Source organism: Protomyctophum bolini (assembly GCF_963924005.1).
Source record: "Protomyctophum bolini genome assembly, chromosome: 9".
In the NCBI taxonomy this organism is placed as follows: domain Eukaryota; kingdom Metazoa; phylum Chordata; class Actinopteri; order Myctophiformes; family Myctophidae; genus Protomyctophum; species Protomyctophum bolini.
The window spans coordinates 364,030-388,855 of record NC_137870.1 but is presented as its reverse complement, the minus strand read 5'-3'; the positions used below and the strand labels follow the sequence as shown (position 1 = coordinate 388,855).

Here is a 24,826-nt window from a genome sequence, read left to right as displayed (position 1 = left end):
GGAGTCCCCAAAGCAGCTATACGTCCAAAACCCAAATATGTACGAGCTGCGTTCGCTATGTTTAATATTTAATGTTTTCTACTGTGTTGTTTTCTCATCAGATTCCCATCGTCTCACTCTGGACCCAAACACAGCAAGCAGAACACTCTGTCTGTCTGACGACAACAGGAAGGTCACAAGGTCAAAGGGGGAGGAGCTTCAGCCATACGCTGACCACCCTGATAGATTTAGTGATGATGAGAATCAGATTCTGTGTTCAGAGGGTCTTTCTGGAGGCCGTTACCTGTGGGAGGTAGAGAGGAGGGGAGGGGTTCTGATAGGAGGGGCTTACAGAGCAATCAGCAGGAGAGGAGAGGGTAGGAGGCTTGGATACAATGATCATTCCTGGAGTCTGTACTGTTTTATAGACAGTTACTTTGTCATTCACAATAGTAGGTTGACTATCCTCCCTGTTGTTCCCTCTGTCTCCAGCAGAGCAGTGGATGAGAGCGGTGAGTCTGTCTACAGATTAGCAATGTATCTAGACTGCCCTGCAGGGACTCTGTCCTCTGACTCACTGAGACACATTTTTGATTTTTTTTTAAAAGTTGTTTATTTGGTCTTGTTTTTAAAGTTGTTTATTTGGTCTTGTTTCTAAAGTGTAGTTGTTTATTTGGTCTTGTTTCTAAAGTGTAGTTGTTTATTTGGTCTTGTTTCTAAAGTGTAGTTGTTTATTTGGTCTTGTTTCTAAAGTGTAGTTGTTTATTTGGTCTTGTTTCTAAAGTGTAGTTGTTTATTTGGTCTTGTTTCTAAAGTGTAGTTGTTTATTTGGAACATTTGGTATTTGGTATTTTTGTTATTGGCCTAAAACATTGTCTATATTCATACATTCATGAATCCAATTGCTGAGCGGCTGTCGGCATTGAGCATTGTGTTTTATAGGGTCTAGGGGTCTAGGGTTTAGGGGTCCAGGGTTTAGGGTTTAGGGGTCTAGGGTCTAGGGGTCTAGGGTTTAGGGGTCTAGGGGTCTAGGGTTTAGGGGTTTAGGGTCTAGGGGTCTAGGGTTTAGGGGTCTAGGGTTTAGGGGTTTAGAGGTTTAGGGGTTAGGGACACAGGGTGTGGCCGGATGGGCAGAGCTTAGAGAGTCTCACAAGTGTTGGTCTGAAAATATCTGCCCATTTATAACACACGCACACACACACACGCACACACGCGCACACACACACACACACACACACACACACACACACACACACACACACATGCTGATTAGCAGAAGGGAACAAACGTCAGTGAAACATTATGGACTTCCTGTGCTGTGTGTGTGTGTGTGTGTGTGTGTGTGTTTCTGGTAAGAACCACTCACATCCTGTGAGTGACCTCTGACCTCCACTAGGGGGCAGCATTCATCCTGGCATCAACAGGAAACTGAAGGCCTTCACTGGCAGGCAACGTGCACACACACACACACGCACGCACACACAGATTAGACAAACCTTTCTATTTTAAGCAAAGAACATATTTTTACTTTTTAGATATTTCTATTTCTAAATCAGAGACATTTTAATTTGTCAGAGACAGGAAATGGAACACAGACCTGTCTGTCTGTCTGTCTGTCTGCCTGCCTGTCTGTCTGTCTGTCTGTCTGTCTGTCTGTCTGTCTGTCTGTCTGTCTGTCTGTCTGTCTGCCTGCCTGTCTGTCTGTCTGTCTGCCTGCCTGCCTGCCTGCCTGTCCGTCCGCCCGTCCGTCTGCCTGTCTGCCTGCCTGTCTGTCTGTCTGTCTGGGGGTATTTCTAAGGTGATTATCACATACTGGGGGTATTTCTAAGGTGATTATCACCTGTGTGTGTGTGTGTGTGTGTGTGTGGGGGGGGGGGGGGGTTCAGGAAATCCAGTTCTAGAGAGCTGTTTGTTTTTAGAAGGCGTGTGGTGAGAACGCGTGTCAGAGCACCACACACACACACACACAGGGTGTGTACCTGGGAATGTCTTGAGACAGGATATGCTGGGTTCCAGGAGTAAACCCTGTGTGTGTGTGTGTGTGTGTGTGTGTGTGTGTGTGTGTGTGTGTGTGTGTGTGTGTGTGTGTGTGTGTGTGTGTGTGTGTGTGTGTGTGTGTGTGTGTGTGTGTGCGCGTGCGCACGTGTAGTAAGTAATGATATCAGCATAAAGTGTTTATTGAATAGACAGATTGGGTTAACATGTATCTCACACACACACACACACACACACACACATCTTGTTCAGGGTTGAGGAGCCAACATCCTCCCTGTTGATCCGCTGACCAGGGCCAGCTACATCCTCTGTGTGTGTGTGTGTGTGTGTGTGTGTGTGTGTGTGTGTGTGTGTGCACAGTGTTCAGTTAACATCCAGCTCTCTGTCAGTCGACACGCTGAAAGCTCCGTTTCCCAGATTATTTTTATAAAATGAAAGCTTAATATTTTAATATTTTAATATTTTAATTGAAGCTCAATTCCTCTCGGATTATTTTAATTTGTTTCTCAGATTAAACTTTTAGTTTAATGAAAACAAAAAGCTTCTCTTGGAACAGGAAGGAGATCTGCCTCCGTCAATTTAAAGTAAGTTACATTTATATATCTTTATTATGCATAATTACCCATGCTTCAATATAATCTTTATAATCTCTATAATTACCCAGTAAATATAATCTATGGACCAATAGTATTCATATTACCTACAGTAAATATAATCTATGGACCAATAGTATTCATATTACCTACAGTAAATATAATCTATGGACCAATAGTATTCATATTACCTACAGTAAATATAATCTATGGACCAATAGTATTTATATTACCTACAGTAAATATAATCTATGGACCAATAGTATTTATATTACCTACAGTAAATATAATCTATTGGCGTAATCTAGTGTTACACTCTCAGAGTCACAGACCCGTATAAGGGTCCATTTGGTTCCAAACTTGAATGACAGTTTGGAACCAGGGAGGAGGTTGGGGACCCCCTGGAACTCCCTCAAGGACCCCTGGGGGTCCCCGGACCCCCTGGAACTCCCACAAGGGAACCACTGATTTACATTACATACATAAATATAATATATTAACCTTTACAGCATTTATCCATACGGAAATGTTTGGCCTATCAGAATGCTTCTTACACTGTCAGAGCTGTTTGACCTATCGGAATGCTTCTTACTGTCAGCTGTTTGACTTTAAGACTGAATATAAGAACGTATAATGTAACGAGCGCTCCGATTGGTTGTTTGAATTTAAAGAATAGCAGAAATCTAACGGCTGATCTACTGAGCTGAGCTTACAGCGTGTCACCATGTAGGCCATGAATGTATTAACAGTTTGCAGAATTACAGTACATTTAAATATTAATTAACAGTTTGCAGAATTACAGTACATTTAAATATGTATTAACAGTTTGCAGAATTACAGTACATTTAAATATGTATTAACAGTTTGCAGAATTACAGTACATTTAAATATGTATTAACAGTTTGCAGAATTACAGTACATTTAAATATGTATTAACAGTTTGCAGAATTACAGTACATTTAAATATTAATTAACAGTTTGCAGAATTACAGTACATTTAAATATGTATTAACAGTTTGCAGAATTACAGTACATTTAAATATGTATTAACAGTTTGCAGAATTACAGTACATTTAAATATTTATTAACAGTTTTCAGAATTACAGTACATTTAAATATTTATTAACAGTTTGCAGAATTACAGTACATCTCAAGCACAAACTCAATACAAAGACTGTTAACTGTGAGTGGACGACCCAATTAAGCATTACACTTGTTTACAAGAGGGTCCACCATGTTCAATTCATCAAGACATTTAGAGACGTACAAATAGACACTTAGAACAGGAAATCACCATAAAGAGGTTTTAACTATATTAAACTATAACTTTAATATTTTAACTGTTTATTGTAAGTATTAATAAATATACTAACGTAATCGTTCTGTCATGATATCTGGCCAAGGTTTTATTACAAAGCATAGAAAGGTTTAATAATGTATAGCGTTACGAAATGTTCCAATTAAATGATGATTAAATGATGATTAAATGATTAAAGGCTAAACAATTACATCGTTAATAATCGCATATTATTATTTGTACGACAATTAATCCACTTTCTTTTTTTTTGTCGTGACAGAGTCTTTCCTGATCGACACGACAGACAGACAGACAGACAGACAGACAGGCACTCAGACACACAGACAGACAGACAGACAGACAGACAGACACACAGACAGACAGACAGACAGACAGACAGACAGACAGACAGACACTCAGACAGACAGACAGACACTCAGACACACAGACAGACAGACAGACAGACAGACAGACAGACAGACATGATGGAATTGAAGATCCAGTTGATTCCCACGGGGGAAATCATCCTTTCACCTGGAAAGACCGGAGAGTACGGATGTAAGGTTAGTTCTATAAACTATAGTTCTATATAAACTATAGTTCTGTACCTATACTTACATAAACTATACCTCTACTTAAGCAATAGAGGGTGTGGTTTAAAGGAGAATTCCATGCTAGAATGCTTTCTTATCTTTCTTACCTTTCTTTGTAGTTGTTACGTCCCCACCAAAGAGGTCCAGGTGTTTTTTTGTGCAAAAACTCCTTATTGGCTATTTTCCCTACCATAAGCCCTCAATGAATTGCATTGCATTGAATGGGAATTGTATGGGGCTATGGGGTGTTGTGCTAATTCGCTTATTTCCATCGAAAGAAGTAGTAAAGTGTGCCGCTTGGGATATTATTTACATTATGAAGAGAGGATATATACAAAGAAATTATAATTTTGAGCGATGGAAATAAGCGAATTAGCACCTTAACACCCCATAGCCCCATTCAATTCCCATTCAATTCAATGCAATTCATGTAGGGCTTATGGTAGGGAAAACAACCAATAAGGAGCTTTTGCACAAAATAACACCTGGACCTCTTTTGGTGGGGACGTAACGACTACAAAGAAAGGTAAGAAAGCCTTTTAGTATGGAATTCTCCTTTAACGTGATTCTTGCCATCACTGAAGCTATAAATTCGGCCACTTGCCCAAATGTGCCCGCTGACCTTTGATTGATTGATTCATTGATTGGTTGGTTGATTGATTGATTGATTGAAATATTTATTAACAGTTTGCAGAATTACAGTAACATTTCAAGCACAAACCAAATACAAAGACTGTTAACTGTGAGTGGACGACACCATAAAGCATTACACTTGTTTACAACAGGGTCCACCATGTTCAATTCGTCAAGACATTTAGAGACGTACAAATAGACACTTCTATGTAGTTAAAGAACAGAACAGGAATTCACCATAAAACCTCATCACATTTTGCGCTGACGGGTCAAAGCTTTGTTAGGGTTAGCTTTACACTGGTTTTACAATATATGAATCGGGGGTCCCAGAGACAGAAATGTCACTAAATGGGGGGTCCACAGCCCTGATTCATGTCAAACTGGGGGTCCTTGAAATGTAACGGGTTGAGAATCACGGCTAGATGGGGGGTCCCTGGAATATCTCTTCAAATGGGGGTCCCTGGAATATCTCTTCAAATGGGGGGTCCCTGGAATATCTCTTCAAATGGGGGGTCCCTGGAATATCTCTTCAAATGGGGGTCCCTGGAATATCTCTTCAAATGGGGGTCCCTGGAATATCTCTTCAAATGGGGGGTCCCTGGAATATCTCTTCAAATGGGGGGTCCCTGGAATATCTCTTCAAATGGGGGGTCCCTGGAATATCTCTTCAAATGGGGGTCCACCGAGCTTATTAGGGTCAATTTGGGGGTCCTTGGAACCACTTGATGTAGCCTGTAGTCAGTGTTAGTTTAGATATTGTAAATTGGCAGATCTACAAGCTTGGGAGCTTGTAGATCTATTTATAGTCGGGGTTGAATCTTTACCATCTATTTATAGATCTGTGTTGTCACCGTGCTGAGTCGTGTCACTTCCTGGTTGTTGAACAATACTTCCTGTCTAATGATGATTCAGTGGGCGTGGTTTTAAAGGGACAGTACATGGACTTTACAGAACTACGACCACATTATGGGACACATGAGTGGGATGGGTTTAATTAACATATCATTAACATATCATTAACATATCATTAACACATGAGTGGGATGGGTTTCATTTGACCCCACAGAGATTCACAGCAATATTTATATCAATTATTTTAAGGCCTACTGCCTTGAATGTGTGAAAGATCAGTTGTAAATTGTACAGTAGTACAATTTACAATTTAGGCATTTAGCAGACGCTCTTAATCCAGAGCGACTTACATTAAGCAAGAACAAAAGTCTACAGAAATGCTATCTAAGGGGGTGGGGTAAGTGCTATGGGCCATGATGGAGTCTGAAAAGGTGGGTTTTCAGACTACGGCGGAATATTGGGAGTGATGCTGCAGTTCTGACTGCAATGGGAAGTACATTCCACAGTTTTGGAGCCAGAAGGGAGAAGAGTTTGGGACGTGTGGAGCGTTGTTGTCCCGGCGTTTTTAGTGAGGGTACTTCCAGCTTCCCTGCGTCGGCTGATCTGAGCGCGCGGGAGGGTTTGTAGGGTTCAATCATACTTGTGAGATGGGGGAGCCATACCTTTGGTTGCTTTGAATGCCAGCATCAGAGTTTTGTATTCTGTGCGGGCAGCGACCGGGAGCCAGTGGAGGGAGCGGAGCAGGGGGGAGACATGTGAGAATTTTGGCTGGTTGAAGACCAAGCGAGCTGCGGCATTTTGGATCAGCTGGAGGGGCTTAAGTGCACATGCTGTGTACTGTACTGTACTGTACTGTACTGTACTGTACTGTACTGTACTGTACTGTACTGTACTGTACTGTACTGTACTGTACTGTACTGTACTGTGGAGGCCCCACTGTAGGGGCCCCAGCACTGTGGGGGACCCATAAGGGTCCATTTCATGGTTCCATGTGTTACACTCTCAGAGTTACAGACCCGTAAGGGTCCATTTGGTTCCATGCATGTGTTACACTCTCAGAGTTAGACATGAGTTAAAGAGTGGCAGTTTGTAGATCTGATATTTATGATGGGGGGGGGGGGGGGATTCACAGAGGTCACAAAGGTCATCGATGATGCGTGATGACCAAAAATGGAGCTGTGGAATGTTCTGTTCCACACACACACACACACACACACACACACACACACACACACACACACACACACACACACACACACACACACACCTCTTCCCCTCCTTGCCTTCTCCTCTCGTCATTACAGTCCAGTTTGTCACAGAGGTCAAACATTACATAACCTGTCTGTCTGTCTGTCTGTCTGTCTGTCTGCCTGCCTGCCTGCCTGCCTGTCTGCCTGCCTGTTTCTTAACATTCTTTAGACGAAACGAGAGTTGAACTTTACTCCTGTCTGTGTGTGTGTGTGTGTGTGTGTGTGTGTGTGTGTGCGTGCTGTTGCCACACCCTTTTATAAACCCATCCCCCCACCTGACGTCATGGCTGCTATAGCCTCATGCAGGCTGCAGTAGCAGAGTGTCGACAGCAGGGGGAGACAGAGTCAACGTTCAACAACAGCATAAAGCTAACGTCTCTGTTTATAGTGTCACAAAGTAGTAGAATTACCCAATTCTGGACGGGAACGCCTTTTGGTGCTTCAAGCATTATGCTATACCTTAGCGTTTAGCCGTTGAAAAATAGCAGATCTTCAAGCTCATAGTGCGGCAGAGAGTCGCGAGTGCCGCTATGAGCTTGTAGGTCTGCTTTTTTTATCGTGAATACGTGCCACAAATCTTTGAATATATATTATTTCAGAGCGAAGGAGGGGGGGGGGGGGGGGTCCCTGGAACAACATATTTTCAGATGTGGGGTCCGCGGCCAAATACAGACTCTGGGGGTCCTTGACATTAAATCGGTTGAGAACCACTGATATAGAAACATGAGGTTTTAACCCTGTGAGAACCACTGATATAGAAACATGAGGTTTAACCCTGTGAGAACCACTGATATAGAAACATGAGGTTTTAACCCTGTGAGAACCACTGATATAGAAACATGAGGTTTAACCCTGTGAGAACCACTGATATAGAAACATGAGGTTTTACAGAAAAATGTTAGGATTTAATCTAAGACATTCTTTTAGAATCTTCCTCAGCTCTGTTTACACCTTTATTTAATTCATATTTATATTCAATATTTATTTATAGGCTACATTGTTTTATCTTGATTGTCTTGCTGTATATGTCCAAATGGTTCTGAAACCTTTTTACATTTAAAGGTCCCCTCCTTGACCCTGAGAGTACAAATGTAACCAAATGGACCAGTTTTGTTTCCATGCATGTGTCACACTCTCAGAGTCACAGACCCATAAGGGTCCATTTGGTTCCATGTGTTACACTCTCAGAGTCACAGACCCGTAAGGGTCCATTTGGTTCCATGTGTTACACTCTCAGAGTCACAGACCCGTAAGGGTCCATTTGGTTCCATGTGTTACACTCTCAGAGTCACAGACCGGTAAGGGTCCATTTGGTTCCATGTGTTACACTCTCAGAGTCACAGACCCGTAAGGGTCCATTTGGTTCCATGTGTTATACACTCTCAGAGTCACAGACCCATAAGGGTCCATTTGGTTCCATGTGTTACACTCTCAGAGTCACAGACCGGTAAGGGTCCATTTGGTTCCATGTGTTACACTCTCAGAGTCACAGACCCGTAAGGGTCCATTTGGGAAAGGAACTGGTCTCTTTACTGCCTCCCCCTGGCCAGCCGGGGCGCCTGATGGAGGGGAAAGGAACTGGTCTCTATACTGCCTCCCCCTGGCCAGCCTGGGCGCCTGATGGAGGGGAAAGGAACTGGTCTCTATACTGCCTCCCCCTGGCCAGCCGGGGCGCCTGATGGAGGGGAAAGGAACTGGTCTCTATACTGCCTCCCCCTGGCCAGCCGGGGCGCCTGATGGAGGGGAAAGGAACTGGTTGGAATAACGTGTTCCTTCCACGCGATACGTCAAACCGGGGAAACTCTCCCCATCCTGTCAGGTGAAAAGAAGCAACTTGGACTCCTCATGCATAGAAGGAAGCATGAGGTCAGTCCGTTGCTCTCCCCAGGTTGACAGAGTGAGGGTAGAGCCCAGGATTACAGTTTAGTGAAAATAAATACAAATAAAAATGGGCTATGAATATATATATATATATATAACCTGTGTTTAAATTAAATATAAGTTTAAGTCTGTGTGTGTGTGTGTGTGTGTGTGTGTGTGTGTGTGTGTGTGTGTGTGTGTGTGTGCTGGTATGTGGGCTATGTGGGCTATGTGGGTACAGGGGGGGGGTGGTTTGGGCATATGGGTGTGTGTGAGAGAGAGAGAGAGAGAGAGAGAGAGCGAGAGCGAGACTTACTTCCTGGTTCTTCAGGGATCTGAAAAAAAGGGAAAAGTAGGATCAACTTTTTTAGTTTTTTAAACTTTGACTACATTTCTATTTTCTCCTTCTGGTCACGTGGTCAGCGAGAAACACCCTGTATGTATGATACATATGTATATGTATATATATATATATATATGTAGGCTGTGGAACTATTAATTAAATAGTTACACATTAACTGAGAGAGAGAGAGAGAGAGAGGGATATTTGATAAGGGAGAGCTATTTCTCTGTGTGTGAACTTCAGTCTCTCTGCCGGGCAGACAGACAGACAGACAGACAGACAGACAGGCAGACAGACAATCACAGTAAGGACCTGTCTATAGCCCCGCCAGGATCAACCGGGACTCTATTTCGTATTGTTATTTTCGTCCTAGCGAGCAGAGCAGAGAGTTGTGTCCGCCCGGCGAGCAGCCCAGCCCCGCCTAGAGAGACAGTCCTCCGCGGTGTAAAGGTAGGAACTCTCCTCTCTCTAAAAGTCATAAAGAGTTGCTTCTTTCTTGTTTCCACTCGGTTTGACCACAGACTTTAATACGTGTCTGTGTGTGTGTGTGTGTGTGTGTGTGTGTGTTAGTGTAACATGTGCTAATAGCAGGAACGTGTTGTATAGTTTATACATGGATGTATTTATAAAGTTATAAATCAAAGTGTAGCGTTGCTTCTCCGCCATGCTTGTCTTGTATCTCTCTATACAAGCAGAACCCATAATGGTACTGAAATTTATGACATTTTTTTTAGACAGCCCGGTTCGGTTCGGATTGGGCTGACCCAGGGGGTTCCGAGAGGTTCTCTAGCTCTGGTCCATAGCTCTAATGGACCAGAGCTATATAGTCTCTCTCTAACCTCCTAGCCCCGGTACGGATAGCCCCGCTACGGGGACCCTCCTAGCCTCGGTACGGAGACCCTCCGCCCTCTGGGGCTCCAACAACGGAGGGACCGATCGAGGGACTATACCGGGGCTAGGTTGGAGGTAGCCCGGCCGGTACAGTCCCTCAGAGCTCCAGAATGGCGGAGGGACTGATGGACCGTGTCGGGGCTACCTCTAACCTAGCTCTGGTCCATAGAAGTAGGAGGCTATGGACCAGAGCTACCTCTCTAACCTAGCTCTGGTCCATATAGGAGGCTATGGACCAGAGCTACCTCTAACCTAGCTCTGGTCCATAGAAGTAGGAGGCTATGGACCAGAGCTACCTCTATAACCTAGCCGGCTGTTTCCACCCGACCGGCAGACAGACGGCTGTTGCTACTTTGGTACAAATGTTGCCACAGTTGTGGCGAAGTGTTAACCTTGTGTTACATTATGTCACTTTGTGTCCCACGCTGTTACAAAGTGTCTGTATTTTTAGTTGTTTGTAAAGTGCTGTTTGTAGTTGTTTACAAAGTGTTTGCAGTTGTTTACAAAGTGTTTGCAGTTGTTACAAAGTGTACTGTGTGTGTGTTGCCAGTCTGCAGTGTTTGTTTGTTGTAAACCTTTATCTTGTCTGTGTGACCATGAGTCACTGGAAACACTGCTGTTATCATAACTACACATTATTAATGTACACTATGAACACTGCATAATACTACAATAATAGTTACAATATAAACAGAGTATAATTGTATATAATGTAATATAAACAGTGGTTCCCACACGTGTTCATGTCAAGGACCCCCTAAATTGACACTCATTAGCCCCGCCCCTACGGACCCCCATTTGAAGAGATATGTCAGGGACCCCCATTTGAAGTGCTATTATGCCAGGGACCCCCATTTGAAGAGATATGCCAGGGACCCCCATTTGAAGAGATATGCCAGGGACCCCCATTTGAAGAGATATGCCAGGGACCCCCATTTGAAGAGATATGTCAGGGACCCCCATTTGAAGTGCTATTATGCCAGGGACCCCCATTTGAAGTGCTATTATGCCAGGGACCCCCATTTGAAGTGCTATTATGCCAGGGACCCCCATTTGAAGAGACATTATGCCAGGGACCCCCATTTGAAGTGATATTATGTCAGGGACCCCCATTTGAAGTGATATTATGTCAGGGACCCCCATTTGAAGTGATATTATGTCAGGGACCCCCATTTGAAGTGATATTATGTCAGGGACCCCCATTTGAAGTGATATTATGTCAGGGACCCCCATTTGAAGAGATATTATGTCATAAGAGAAGTGTTTTTATCACAGCTCTAGCAGTGATTCTCAACTAGTTTAAGGACCCCCAGTTTGACGTGCATTAGTCTATACGGACCCCCATTTAATGGCATTTCTATCTCTGGGACCCCAGACCCATAAGGGTCCTTTTGGTTCCAAACTATCATTTAGCTGGGGACCCCCTGGAACTCCCTCAAGGACCACTGGGGGTCCCCGGACCCCACTTTGGGAACCCCTGATGAACACGGTATCTCTCTGAGTTAATTATTCTACGTCAGAAAGGTCATTTTGTGTTGCTTTATTATTATTATTATGATGGTTTAGTGCTTTGTGTCAACATAAAGTCCTCGTGGTTGGTTGTAGTGCAACACTAACACTGAATATTGACGTTAAACTCACACTGAATATTGACGTTAAACTCACACTGAATATTGACGTTAAACTCACACTGAATATTGACGTTAAACTCACACTGAATATTGACGTTAAACTCACACTGAATATTGACGTTAAACTCACACTGAATATTGACGTTAAACTCACACTGAATATTGACGTTAAACTCACACTGAATATTGACGTTAAACTCACACTGAATATTGACGTTAAACTCACACTGAATATTGACGTTAAACTCACACTGAATATTGACGTTAAACTCACACTGAATGCTATCCTTTACAATTCAAGCCTAGAGCTGTACAACTATCAGATCTACAAGCTCACACCGTGTTGCGAGCTTGTAGATAGGCTATATTTGTTGGCGCACAAAACTGGCGTGCGTGCGTGCGTGCATGTGTGCGTGCGTGTGCGTGCATGTGTGCGTGCGTGCATGTGTGCATGCGTGTGCATGTGTGCGTGCGTGTGCGTGCGTGCGTGCGTGCGTGCGTGCGCGTCCATAGCCCTAAGCAGTAAGGCTATGGACCAGAGCTAGTCCAGCCCTATGGAATGCATATGCTAATAAAACAACTCAATACTTCCTAAGAATAATATGAGCATCAAAGCAATATTTAAATACTTTTTTATTAGCATGTGCATTCCATACATTCCCTGAGGCTGGACCACACATGGACATACAGTATGTCATATGACATCCTCAACTTGGACAGGAGTAGTTCCTATTGAGTGAAAGATTCTCTATTTATATGAAAGATCTTTTTTAGATATAGAGGGCAAGTATAGTGTTTTAAGGCATATTTGTCTGGCCAGGGATCCTTTTAAACAAAGAAAGATAAATCCCCTTTGGGATTAAACAAGTGAAAACGTTTACAATTATGTCCAAATTAATTCTTTAAAAAAACATTTTCGAACAAATGGCCAATTTGAATTGAGTTTAGGTGCCCACTCTTCCTGCACCCTTTGCAATGTGAAATGCCACTGAATCTGTAGGCCTAATCCTTTTGCATTTTGATTCTGTCTCGTCATATTATGGGCCATGTGAAAAATAATGACGCCACATCTCTTTTCAACTTGTGAGTGACAGCTGATGCTTGTACTGTACACTGTCTGTCTGTGTACTGTCTGTGTACTGTACACTGTACTGTGAAGGCAAAGGTTTCTGAACGTCTCATCCTCCATTTTTACGCGTGCCGAAAATAGCCGATCTACTAGCTCACAACGTGTCGCAGAGGCGACATTGTGAGCTTGCAGATCAGCTATTTCTTTAGCATGCTGATGCAACAGGTCGTACGGCGCAACACAAGACGGGCTTCCCTTGTGTTTTTAGCCGAGGCGACGTACACAGTCAACACAGAGTCAGACACATGGGATAAACAGTGTACACTACCCGACTTTACCATAATAAGGGACAGGAGGTGGGCTATGAACCAGAGCTACTCGCCGCTATGCCTGTCCATTCTCCAGGCACTGGAACAATTAAGACGTGCTGCCGTCTCCCACAGGGACCGACCGACCCGACTAAAACCTGTCCCCGTAAAAAGTCCGATCTGTGCCTGTGAGAGAAGGCAACACGAGCGTCCCAACCTGCTCCAGGCAGCGGTGGCCGAACGGTTTGCGGAGCGGTCTTGATATCGGAAAGGTCGCTATAGTTCGTATCCCCGGATCCGGCGCGTTAAAATTACCGTTGGAAGTGCCCTTTGAGCAAGGCATTGAACCCCTACCATGACATGTTCTATGAGCATTTCAGCTTGTAGATCTGCTATTTTCAGCATGCAACCAAGTGTAAAAAAAAGTGTACCGGATCTCTTGTCCACTAGTCCCTTCCTAACATGTTAGGAAGGGACATGTTGTCACTATATTTAGTCTTAGTTTTAGTCATCATATTTTTCATTTAGTATCAGTGAAAAAAGGTCGACGGACATCTTAGTTTTAGTCGACAAAATCAACACTGATTCAGACACATGAGACTTATGATGATAAGAGCGCCACTCACTTCACACAGGTGTGATTTTTTTAATATGGTGAGACCGACTGTATCGTGGCCTTTCTTAGCAAACAAATAAGGCCACTGTTGGTCGGGGTGGTGTTGCAGTCTATTGTTGTTATATAACTCGCGTCGCCTCTCTTCTTGATTCAAAATACTCATGGAGATCGGCTTGTTTTGTCAGAACAAATCATATTTATTTCTCCTTCTTATAACATAAACTTTGTATTCAAATAAACAAAAAGAGCCTGTGAGGCGCGGTCAACAAACTGTGACGCTTCCCCGTCTATCACATTCTCTCCCAGCAGGGAGTCCATTCTACCTTCTCTCCCAGCAGGGAGTCACCTATATGTCATCAGGTGCCTAGCACCTACAAATCATTTCACAAAAAGGGGAGGGGAAACCTCCATTCAAGCCATCAAATTCATAGCTTAATTATAATTTAAATGACCACAAAATAAACAATACATATAGCAGGCAATAGATATCAGATTAAATGCAAATGATCATAAATAGAGAATGGCTCTAACATACCAGCCCCGAATTGCTTATTACAAAGCAATTACCAAATAATTACGGAGCCATTCAAAAGAAAACATAGGACGTCTGTCCTCCGCATATAATATGCATAATCAAGTTCATTATTGTTTCTTCTTTGCGTATCCAAGTCCGTAGTTCAAGCGACCAAAGTCTGTACGATCCAAGCGAGTGTGTGTATGAATGTGTGTGTGTATGTGTGCGTTGTTCGGGGGGGGGACGGGGGGGGGGGACAAGAGTCTAAGGTCCATATCCACTAGTCAGAGGTGCACTTGACCAGAAGAAGGGGCTTAGTAGGCTCAGTCGGCTGCCTCCAAGAGCAGACAGAGCTTGGTGACGGGTCTTTGAATGACGTTGGTCTTGGTTTTTACCAAGACGCTACGGACAAGTCCTTGAGGTCCTGGAAGGGTCTTGACGACTCGTCCCAGGGGCCACGAGTTTCTCGGTGCGTTGTCATCGACGATGACAACCAGATCTCCAGGGTTGAAATTTCTCCTGATTTCATTCCATTTGTGACGTTCCTGCATAAGTGGAACATATTCCCTGGTCCAACGTTTCCAAAACAGGTCGGCGAGGTATTGTACCTGCCTCCATCTCCTCCTTGAATATTGGTCATCTTTGTGAAACAGCCCTGGGGGCATGATTGGGTTTGTTCTCAACTGGAGCAGATGATTTGGTGTGAGGGGTTCCAAATCGTTTGGGTCGTTTGTCACTGTTGTGATGGGCCTATCATTCATCACAGCCTCGACCTCACACAAGATTGTGTGTAGAGCATCATCGTCCAGGATTTGTTCTTTCAGGACTGAATAGAGAATCTTTTTGACCAGTCGAATTAGCCGCTCCCACACTCCACCGTGGTGAGGTCCTGAGGGAGGGTTGAATATCCAGTCAATTCCTTTTTTGAGCAGAGTTTTCTGTATTTTGTCGTTGTTCAGCGGTTTCACGGATTCCTCCAACTCCTTTTGTGCTGCAATGAAATTGGTACCATGATCTGACCTGATGGTTTTCACTGAGCCTCTGCGACAGATGAACCTACGAAGAGCATTAATGCATGCATCTGTATTCAGGTGACTGGCAACTTCCAGATGAACAGCACGGCTTACTAGGCAAGTAAAGATTACTCCCCACCTCTTGACATGAACACGGCCACGTCTCACCTCGATGGGCCCAAAGTAGTCTATACCCACATGGGTGAACGGGGGAAGATCAGGGGTTATGCGATCTAAGGGGAGATCGGCCATTTTCTGCTCACCGGCTTTGGCCTGTAGTCGTCTGCAGAAAACACAGTTCCTGATGATCTTCCTTGCTGAAGAATTTGCACCGGACAGCCAATACTTCTGGTGAAGTTTAGAGAGCATGTGCCCTCTTCCAGCATGTCCAACTTGTTGGTGAATGCGGTTCATTATCAATTTAGAGACATGAGAAAGTTTAGGTAGGATCATTGGATGTTTGATCTCAGTTGGCATAGCCATCCTCCTAATCCTTCCTCCCACTCTCAGAATTCCAGAGTCAATGACAGGGTCCAGCTTGTAAATGGAGCTTCCTTTACTGCACCGTTTTCTTCTCTCCAGTGAGGACATTTCCTCCTTGAAATGCTGTCTTTGCTCGTAGCCAATAATGGCGTTTTCAGCATTTTCCAAGTCCTCCATTGAAAGTGCATGGGTTGAAGCCATTTTCAACCGAAGCAACTGGTCCTTCAGTGACTTTACTTTGTGACTTGACCTGAGTGAGTAAGTCTCTTTCCTCTTCTGAGTCATCTCCAGAAGAAGTTTCTTTATTTTCATCATCCAGGCTACAGCTCTCTTCAGGCTGTGCCATGACGAGTAGTACTCAATGAGCTTGCTTGTTGGAGTTTTGTCTGTCGTATTGGTGACGATACTGGAAACAATTGCTTCTTTCCTAACTTCAGGGTCCTCTGAGAGGACGGATCCAAACTCTGGAGTCCTTGGCCATTGTGCTTCAGATTTTCCTAGGAACTCTGGTCCTTGAAGCCATGTTTCAGAGCTGAGGAAGGAGTCAATGTTCAGTCCTCGCGATGCATCATCAGCGGGATTTTGTTTGGTGTCGACAAACCTCCACTGGCTAACTTCTGACAGGTTATGGATCACTGCAATCCGGTTGGCCACAAAGGTGTGGAACCTCCTGGTCTTGTTTCGCAGATATTTCAACACAGACTGGCTGTCAGTCCAGAAGATGGATGGCTGGAGCTCTATTTGGAGCTCTGATCGAAGCATTTTGTCCATCCTTGCAGCCAGTGTCGCCGCAGTGAGTTCCAATCTGGGAATCGTTATCACTTTAAGAGGAGTGACTCTTGATTTCCCCATCACAAAGGCGATGTGAACTTCATCTTTGCTATTTGTGAGCCTCAGGTAACTTGCAGTTCCATAACCTTGTTCGCTTGCATCACTAAAGTGGTGCAATACTGCAGTTTCAACTTGACCAAAGTTTTTTGGTTTCACACATCTGTCCATTCGAAACCTGGACAGCTGGTCTAGATCTTTGAGCCATTGCTGCCATGGTTTTGACAGTTCCACTGGAACAACCTCATCCCATCCATATTTGTCCTTACAGAGCTGCTGAAGGATTTGCTTCGCCTTCAAGATGAACGGTGCAAGGAGACCAAGGGGATCATACACTGAGCTGGTAGTAGAGAGAATTGACCTTCTGGTAAGGGTGCTGTTGTTAACGGCAACACGAAAACTGAATATGTCACTCTCAATGTCCCAGTACAGACCGAGGGCTCTTTCATTAGGCAGCTTCTCCCTGTCAAGATCCAAATTCTTGATTTGTTTTGCCTTGTCATCGTTAGGGATAGATGCCAGAACCTCTCGACTATTACTAACCCACTTGGTCAATTTGAATCCACCTAGAGAGCAGATTTGTCTCAGGTCTTTAACGAGCTGTATAGCGCGTTTCTCCGTCGCTACAGACTTGAGACAATCATCGACGTAGAAATTTGATTTGACTGTGTCAGCTATTTCTGGATCGAATTTCTCACGGTTGTCATCTGCAGTCTTTTGCAAAGCAAAGTTGGCACAGGTCGGAGAAGATACAGCGCCGAAGAGATGAACTCTCATTCTGTACTCCTCCAAACTTTTGCTGGTGTCGCCATCTGGCCACCACAGAAATCTGAGCAGGTTTACATTCTCTTCGTTAACACGCACTTGGTGGAACATGCCCTCAATATCTGCCATAACAGCGATGGGTTCCTGCCGGAACCTGAGCAGAACACCAATGAGCGAGTTGGCTAGATCGGGGCCCTGAAGGAGTACCTTGTTGAGTGATGTACCTTTATAGGATGATGCACAGTCGAAGACCACACGGATAGTTTTCTTGCGTTTATGGTAGACACCATGGTGTGGTATGTACCACAGTTTGCCATTCTCCTGGTGTAGCTCTTCTGGTGGTACCTTTTCCGCATATCCTTTCCTGATGATGTCACTCATGAACTCTTTATACTCGGCTGCATAGACCTCATCCCTTTTTAATTTCTTTTTGAGGTACAATGCTCGTTGTTCAGCCATTTGGTAGTTGTTCGGCATGATGGTATTCTGATCATGAAGTGGCAAAGGTAAGTGGTAGTGACCGTCTTTGAGTGTAACAGAACTGGATGCAATCTGTGTGAACTTTCTGTCATCAACCGACATCTCCCTTTTCTCATCATACTCCTTCTCTGGGAAGTCATGAGCATATTGTTCTTTGAGAAGGTTCTCAATGTGAATAATTGAGATGCGATTCACTAAGGCCATAGGTTTCTCATCCACAGCAGTGGAAGCATGAAGTGGTCCGTTCACCACCCATCCTAACAATGTCTTCACTGCGTAGGGGCCGTTCTTCTGACTGTTGATGATTTTCCATGGCTCCATAGCCTTTGGGGTATTCACTCCAATGAGAAGCTCCACATCAGCATCAATTTCTCTGACCTTTATCTCCTGCAGATAAAGCCATTTATCAAGATCCGTCTGGGCAAGTATGTTTCTTTTTGTAACAGGTATCTTGTCTTGGGTGTAAAGCTTGGGCAATGTTAGGTATGTACCCCCTTCCATATTGCTTACTTCTAGACCGGTCAACTCGAAGCTTTTCACAGTTTTCTCTGTTCCCATAGTCTGCAGGAGAACTTCAGTTCTGCGTCCTTTAGCATTAAGCTGCCTCATGAGCTTCTCTGTACAGAATGTATCTGTACTACCTGGGTCCAGGAAGGCGTAGGTGAGTACACTTCTATTTCCACTGCCAAGTTTCACGTGAACTGGAACTATAGGAAGTATGCAGTCTTTACCAGCCCCGGTTCTTTCACCCTCTTCAAGTGACACCAGAGCGATGGTGACAGACGATGTTTCCTCCTGCCTCACATGCTGTTCTGCTCTATTAGATTTGGCCATCTCTGGTTTGGCTCTGTGCAGAATAGTAGGGTGTTTGCCATCACAAATCTGACAGGTCATTCTTCGTCTACAATTACGACCCAAATGTCCTACTCTTAAACATCCGAAGCATAGGCCCTTTTCTCTGAAAAACTGAACTTTAATTTCATGCTCCTGTGCATTCAGTTTCTGACATTCAGATAAAGGATGCTTGCCTGTACAGTAGAGACATGAGGAGTCGTATCCACCAGACAGCATGTTGCTTTTGCTGGGTGACTTTTCAGCTTTGTTGTCAGGCACTGCCACTGTAGTAGCAAAACTACTCCCCCTGCCTGTAGATCTGCTAGATTTAGACTCCGCAGCAGTTCTGGGTCTTGAAGTCTTCACATTGGCAGGTGAGTCATTAATGTCACCGTGAAGCGGGTCTTGCAGTATACTAGCCTGCTTCTCCATAAATTTAACCAAGTTGGTCAATCTGACTCTCCTATGAGTCTGTTCCAAAATGTCACAAGCTGTTGCTCTCCATTTTTCCCTTAATTTATAAGGCAGCTTGGACACGATCAGTTTCTGGTTAGAGTTCTTATCCAGCTCCTCTATATCCTCCAAATCTCTCATTGCATTACAGCAGCCTCTCAGATAAAGCGCATAACAGTGCAATGCATCTCCATCCTCTGCTTTAATAGAGTTCCAATTCAGAGCTTTTTCCATATAGGCACTTGCAATCTTCATGTCATCACCAAAATGCTTCTTTAACAGGGTTTTGGCCTGAATGTAGCCTTCATTAGCATTCATGTGAAGACAGCTCCTAACCAATTCTTTGCAAGGCCCAGAGGTATATTGTTCCAAGTAATATAGCCTATCTTGGCGGCTTTTTGTTTTTTCCTCAATACAATGCTCAAATGACCTCATAAATGCCTGGTAATTTAGAGGGTCGCCATCGAAAACTGGGATTTCTATAGAGGGAAGTGATGTCATTTTTTGCTGAACAATCAGTAAATCAGCAATCTCATTTTGCCTCTGTATTACAGTCAAGAAGTTGTCATTGTTTGACACTCCAGTTCCTGTCCCAAATTTCATTGGTTGCTGCTGTTGGGTCCTGTGAGTTGATACTGGTGGTGCTGGTGCTGGTGGCCCTGGGCCACGGTTTGACATTCCTTGAGATGTTGTTTTTTGTCTGGCTCCAAGTGAATAAGCCGGGTTTGGATTGACTGGAAATGGCTCAGCTGGGTCAACTGTTGCATTTGCATTTTTGGTTTTACTTTCATAATAATCATTCATGGCATCATGTGATTTTGACTGTGGCATTTGTGGTTGTGATTTAAGCAGTTCTGATGGTGGTTGTGAACTGGATTCAAAATCCGCCAAGATCTTTAATTTGGCGTCATATTCAGCCAGGCTGATATCCAGTTCCATTTGTTCCAGTCTGTTTTCTAGAGCCTGCTTTCCCTTTAATGTTGATGCCCTTATAAGGAGTGCAGCCTTCTCTGTCTCAGCCCTGAGACGGGTTGCCTTGACTGACGAAGTGGTAGATTTAGTTGATTTTGCTTTTGATCGTTTTGACTCATTTGATACATTTGAGGCACTGTCATGGGGTTCCACGGTCATTTGTTGGTTTTGTTCATTTACCCATGTGTCAACTTCATCCAAGAACTCGTGAAACACAGTTAGTTTTGGTTCATACCATGTATCATTATCCTCCTTCTTTGTCTCGTGAGACAGGAGATTTTGAACCAACCCATGATAGTAAACGAATTCATCCAGTGACATTTTAAATGAGGCAACATCATTATTAACCTCTTTCACATTTCCACCCGGTACCAGTAAAGTTTGAACCTCTCTCATTTTACGAGTGCAAACACCAAGTTTCCCTCTGCGCGTTCCACATAGTGATTTAACATCATCCTCCGCCGCGGCGGGGTCAACAGAAACCTCCTCATCCATATTGTTAAATATAACGTTCTCCACACAGTTTGAGTTCGATCAAAGATTTTATTTGAGAACCTCCCTTTGATTTGATTTCTCAGTTATGCAAAGCATTCCTTCATTTCATTTTGCTTTTCATTTAGTTTCATTTCAAAGCATCCATTTTATTATTTCCCAACATCAGCGCAGCATTTATTTTTCGTTCCAATTAATTTCAGCGCATCCACTTCACAACAGCGCATCAGCGCGCAACATTTGCTTTTCGTTTAATTCACTCCAATAAAGCAACAGCGCATCGGCGCGACATTTCATTCATAATTTGAGCAGCAGCTCCTTTGTTTTTATAGCCTTGGGCTAGGCTACTACTCACGGCCCGTTGGGGAAACAACTTCAAGTCCAAGGTGAGGTTGCCGTCAATGTCGCCGTTTCCAAGCCGCTTGTATAGTTGTGAAATGTTGCCGTCCTTTACTACCGCACCATGCGGAGTTTGTTGACTAATATCGTGGCCTTTCTTAGCAAACAAATAAGGCCACTGTTGGTCGGGGTGGTGTTGCAGTCTATTGTTGTTATATAACTCGCGTCGCCTCTCTTCTTGATTCAAAATACTCATGGAGATCGGCTTGTTTTGTCAGAACAAATCATATTTATTTCTCCTTCTTATAACATAAACTTTGTATTCAAATAAACAAAAAGAGCCTGTGAGGCGCGGTCAACAAACTGTGACGCTTCCCCGTCTATCACATTCTCTCCCAGCAGGGAGTCCATTCTACCTTCTCTCCCAGCAGGGAGTCACCTATATGTCATCAGGTGCCTAGCACCTACAAATCATTTCACAAAAAGGGGAGGGGAAACCTCCATTCAAGCCATCAAATTCATAGCTTAATTATAATTTAAATGACCACAAAATAAACAATACATATAGCAGGCAATAGATATCAGATTAAATGCAAATGATCATAAATAGAGAATGGCTCTAACAGACTGTGTTTCCATCTCAGGAAATAGCTTTTAGCACTTAGCTGTGTGTGTGTGTGTGTGTGTGTGTGTGTGTGCGTGTGCGTGCGTTCCATGTGTTGTTGCAACAACCGTGAGGATGTTACAGAGAAGATTCCGATGATGTTGCAACGCGCATGTGCATCTCTTCTCCCAGGAATGTGGGTGTGTGTGTATGTGTGTGTGTGTGTGTGTGTGTGGGGGGGGGTGTGTATGTGGGGGTGTGTGTGTGTGTGTGTGTGTGTGTGTGGGGGGGGGGGGGTTGGGACATAATGGAATTCCCATTGCGTCCACACTACAATTAATTACATTAGTAATTAGCATCAATGTGGAAACATTGTGACACTTTAATTAAAATGTATGTTTTATTTAAATCTATTAAATCTATCTAAAATCTAAATCTATTATTATTATTTCAAGTCCACCTTTTGAATAATCATCTGAAATGTTTTAGTCTATAGTTTTAGTCAGTAAAGTGTTTTGTGTGTGACGAAAATAGTTGTGAGCTTGTAAATCAGTTATTTTCTAAGCTCTCCCTGTGTTCTCCTCACATGTACCCTCACATGTTCTCCCCGTGTCCCCTAGGGTATAGGTACCCTCACATGTTCTCCCCGTGTCCCCTAGGGTAGGTACCCTCACATGTTCTCCCCGTGTCCCCTAGGGTAGGTACCCTCACATGTTCTCCCCGTGTCCCCTAGGGTAGGTACCCTCACATGTTCTCCCCGTGTCCCCTAGGGTAGGTACCCTCACATGTTCTCCCCATGTCCCCTAGGGTAGGTACCCTCACATGTTCTCCCCGTGTCCCCTAGGGTAGGTACCCTCACATGTTCTCCCCGTGTCCCCTATAGGGTAGATACCCTCACATGTTCTCCCCGTGTCCCCTAGGGTAGGTACCCTCACATGTTCTCCCCGTGTCCCCTATAGGGTAGATACCCTCACATGTTCTCCCCGTGTCCCCTAGGGTAGGTACCCTCACATGTTCTCCCCGTGTCCCCTAGGGTAGGTACCCTCACATGTTCTCCCCGTGTCCCCTAGGGTAGGTACCCTCACATGTTCTCCCCGTGTCCCCTAGGGTAGGTACCCTCACATGTTCTCCCCGTGTCCCCTAGGGTAGGTTACCTCACAAAAACATGCAGTAATCCTGGTTACAACTTCCCCCTGGCCAGCCGGGGCGCCTGATGGAGGGGAAAGGAACTGGTTGGAATAACGTGTTCCTTCCACGCGCTATACGTCCAACCAGGGAAACTTCCCCCCTGTCGGGTGTAAAGGAGCAGCTTGGACTCCTCATGCATAGAAGGAAGCATGAGGTCAGTTCATGGCTCTCCCCATGCTTAGGATGAAAAGGTTACAGAAATCGTGGGATAAAAAAAATACAGTTAGAAAAGAACTAGCTCTCACACACATGCCATTCTACCAGGGATCACACTTCTGTGTGTGTGTGTGTGTGTGTGTGTGTGTGTGTGTGTGTGTGTGTGTGTGTGTGTGTGTGTGTGTGTGTGTGTGTGTGTGCGTATGTGTGTGTGTGTGTGCGCGCGCGCGTGCACGCACGTGCGGCCACTTTAGGAAATGCCTTCGTAACAAAAGCAGCTCCACAGTGGAAACTGGAAAGTGTGTTTGTTAAAAAGTTAAAAAAATATCCTCTCTCTCTCTCTCTCTCTCTCTCTATGGTAACCCTATGTCTCTCTCTCTCTCTCTCTCTCTCTCTCTCTCTATGGTAACCCTATGTCTCTCTCTCTCTCTCTCTCTCTGTATGGTAACCCTATGTCTCTCTCTCTCTCTCTCTCTCTCTCTCTCTCTCTCTATGGTAACCCTATGTCTCTCTCTCTCTCTCTGCCCACATGTATATGACATTCCTTTGCTCTGACATCACACATCTATTTATTTATTTAATTTCTGTGTGTGTGTGTGTGTGTGTGTGTGTGTGTGTGTGTGTGTGTGTGTGTGTGTGTGTGTGTGTGTGTGTGTGTGTGTGTGTGTGTGTGTGTGTGTGTGTGTGTGTGCATTAATACTTGACCTCGTCAGTCATGGAATATGTTCTAATGTGTTATCTTATCGTTATGAGTGCTAAAGTTCAGCCAGCATTAACCCTTACTGTGTGTGTGTGTGTGTGTGTGTGTGTGTGTGTGTGTGTGTGTGTGTGTGTGTGTGTGTGTGAGAGAGAGAGAGAGTGTGAGAGTTCTGTTCAGTGTCTTGAATTAGGGCCCCAAATCTTACTCCTCCCCCCCCTCCCCTCCCCTCCCCCCTCCCATAATACATTTTATATATACTGTATTTTTGTAGCCAAAAGATCAGCTAGATTAGCGTTATAGCCACCAGTACAGTACAGTTTGTACACAAATGTATCAAATGTACAAAGTTTTTTTCTTTTTTTTTAACATTGATTGTTTGGTTGAAGTATTTATTAACAGTTTGCAGAATTACAATACATTATAAACACAAACTCAATACACAGACAGACAGACAGACAGACAGACAGACACACACAGAGATCTCCATTTGGGACACAGACAGAGAGAGAGAGAGAGAGACCCAATGTCACTCTACCAGAGAGAGAGAGACCCAATGTCACTCTACCAGAGAGAGAGAGATAGACCCAATGTCACTGTACCAGAGAGAGAGAGAGAGAGAGACCCAATGTCACTCTACCAGAGAGAGAGAGAGACCCAATGTCACTCTACCAGAGAGAGAGAGAGACCCAATGTCACTCTACCAGAGAGAGAGAGAGAGATTTTCCCACGGATTCACGGCCGCATGCGACTTCACCAGACGACACACACACACACACACACACACACACACACACACACACACACACACACACACACACAAACAGTATATTTGGGACAGGAAGTGAACAGTCGGTGGGAACCAATCAGAGAAGAGCTGGAACAGAACCTGTGTGTGTGTTGTAATACTGTACTGTATTCTGTGTGTGTGTGTGTGTGTGTGTGTGTGTGTGTGTGTGTTGTTGTAATACTGTACTGTATTCAGTGTGTGTGAGAGAGAGGGATTGGTGGAAATGTAAGGTCAGGGTAAGGACACTTGGCTTCAGTCAGCCAGCCAGTCAGTCAGTCAGTCAGTCACATACCTGACGAGGTTGCGTG

At 44.2% G+C, this 24,826-nt stretch overlaps 1 protein-coding gene across 2 annotated transcripts in view; it reads left to right on the top strand.

The window, feature by feature from the left end:
* Positions 1-2,356: 2,356 nt before the first annotated feature.
* Positions 2,357-24,826, top strand: part of LOC308321922 (unconventional myosin-Ic-like) — a 63,580-nt gene continuing 41,110 nt past the window's right edge. Inside the window, exons 1-2 of one of the 2 annotated variants that reach the window (XM_080773023.1) lie at positions 2,357-2,558; positions 4,145-4,427. In XM_080773023.1, the coding sequence (XP_080629149.1) occupies positions 4,347-4,427 (81 nt within the window). In that variant the 5' untranslated portion in view covers positions 2,357-2,558; positions 4,145-4,346. Of the gene's footprint in view, positions 2,559-4,144; positions 4,428-9,711; positions 9,846-24,826 lie in introns of those variants that run through there. The other variant, XM_080773024.1, reaches the window with a different exon arrangement.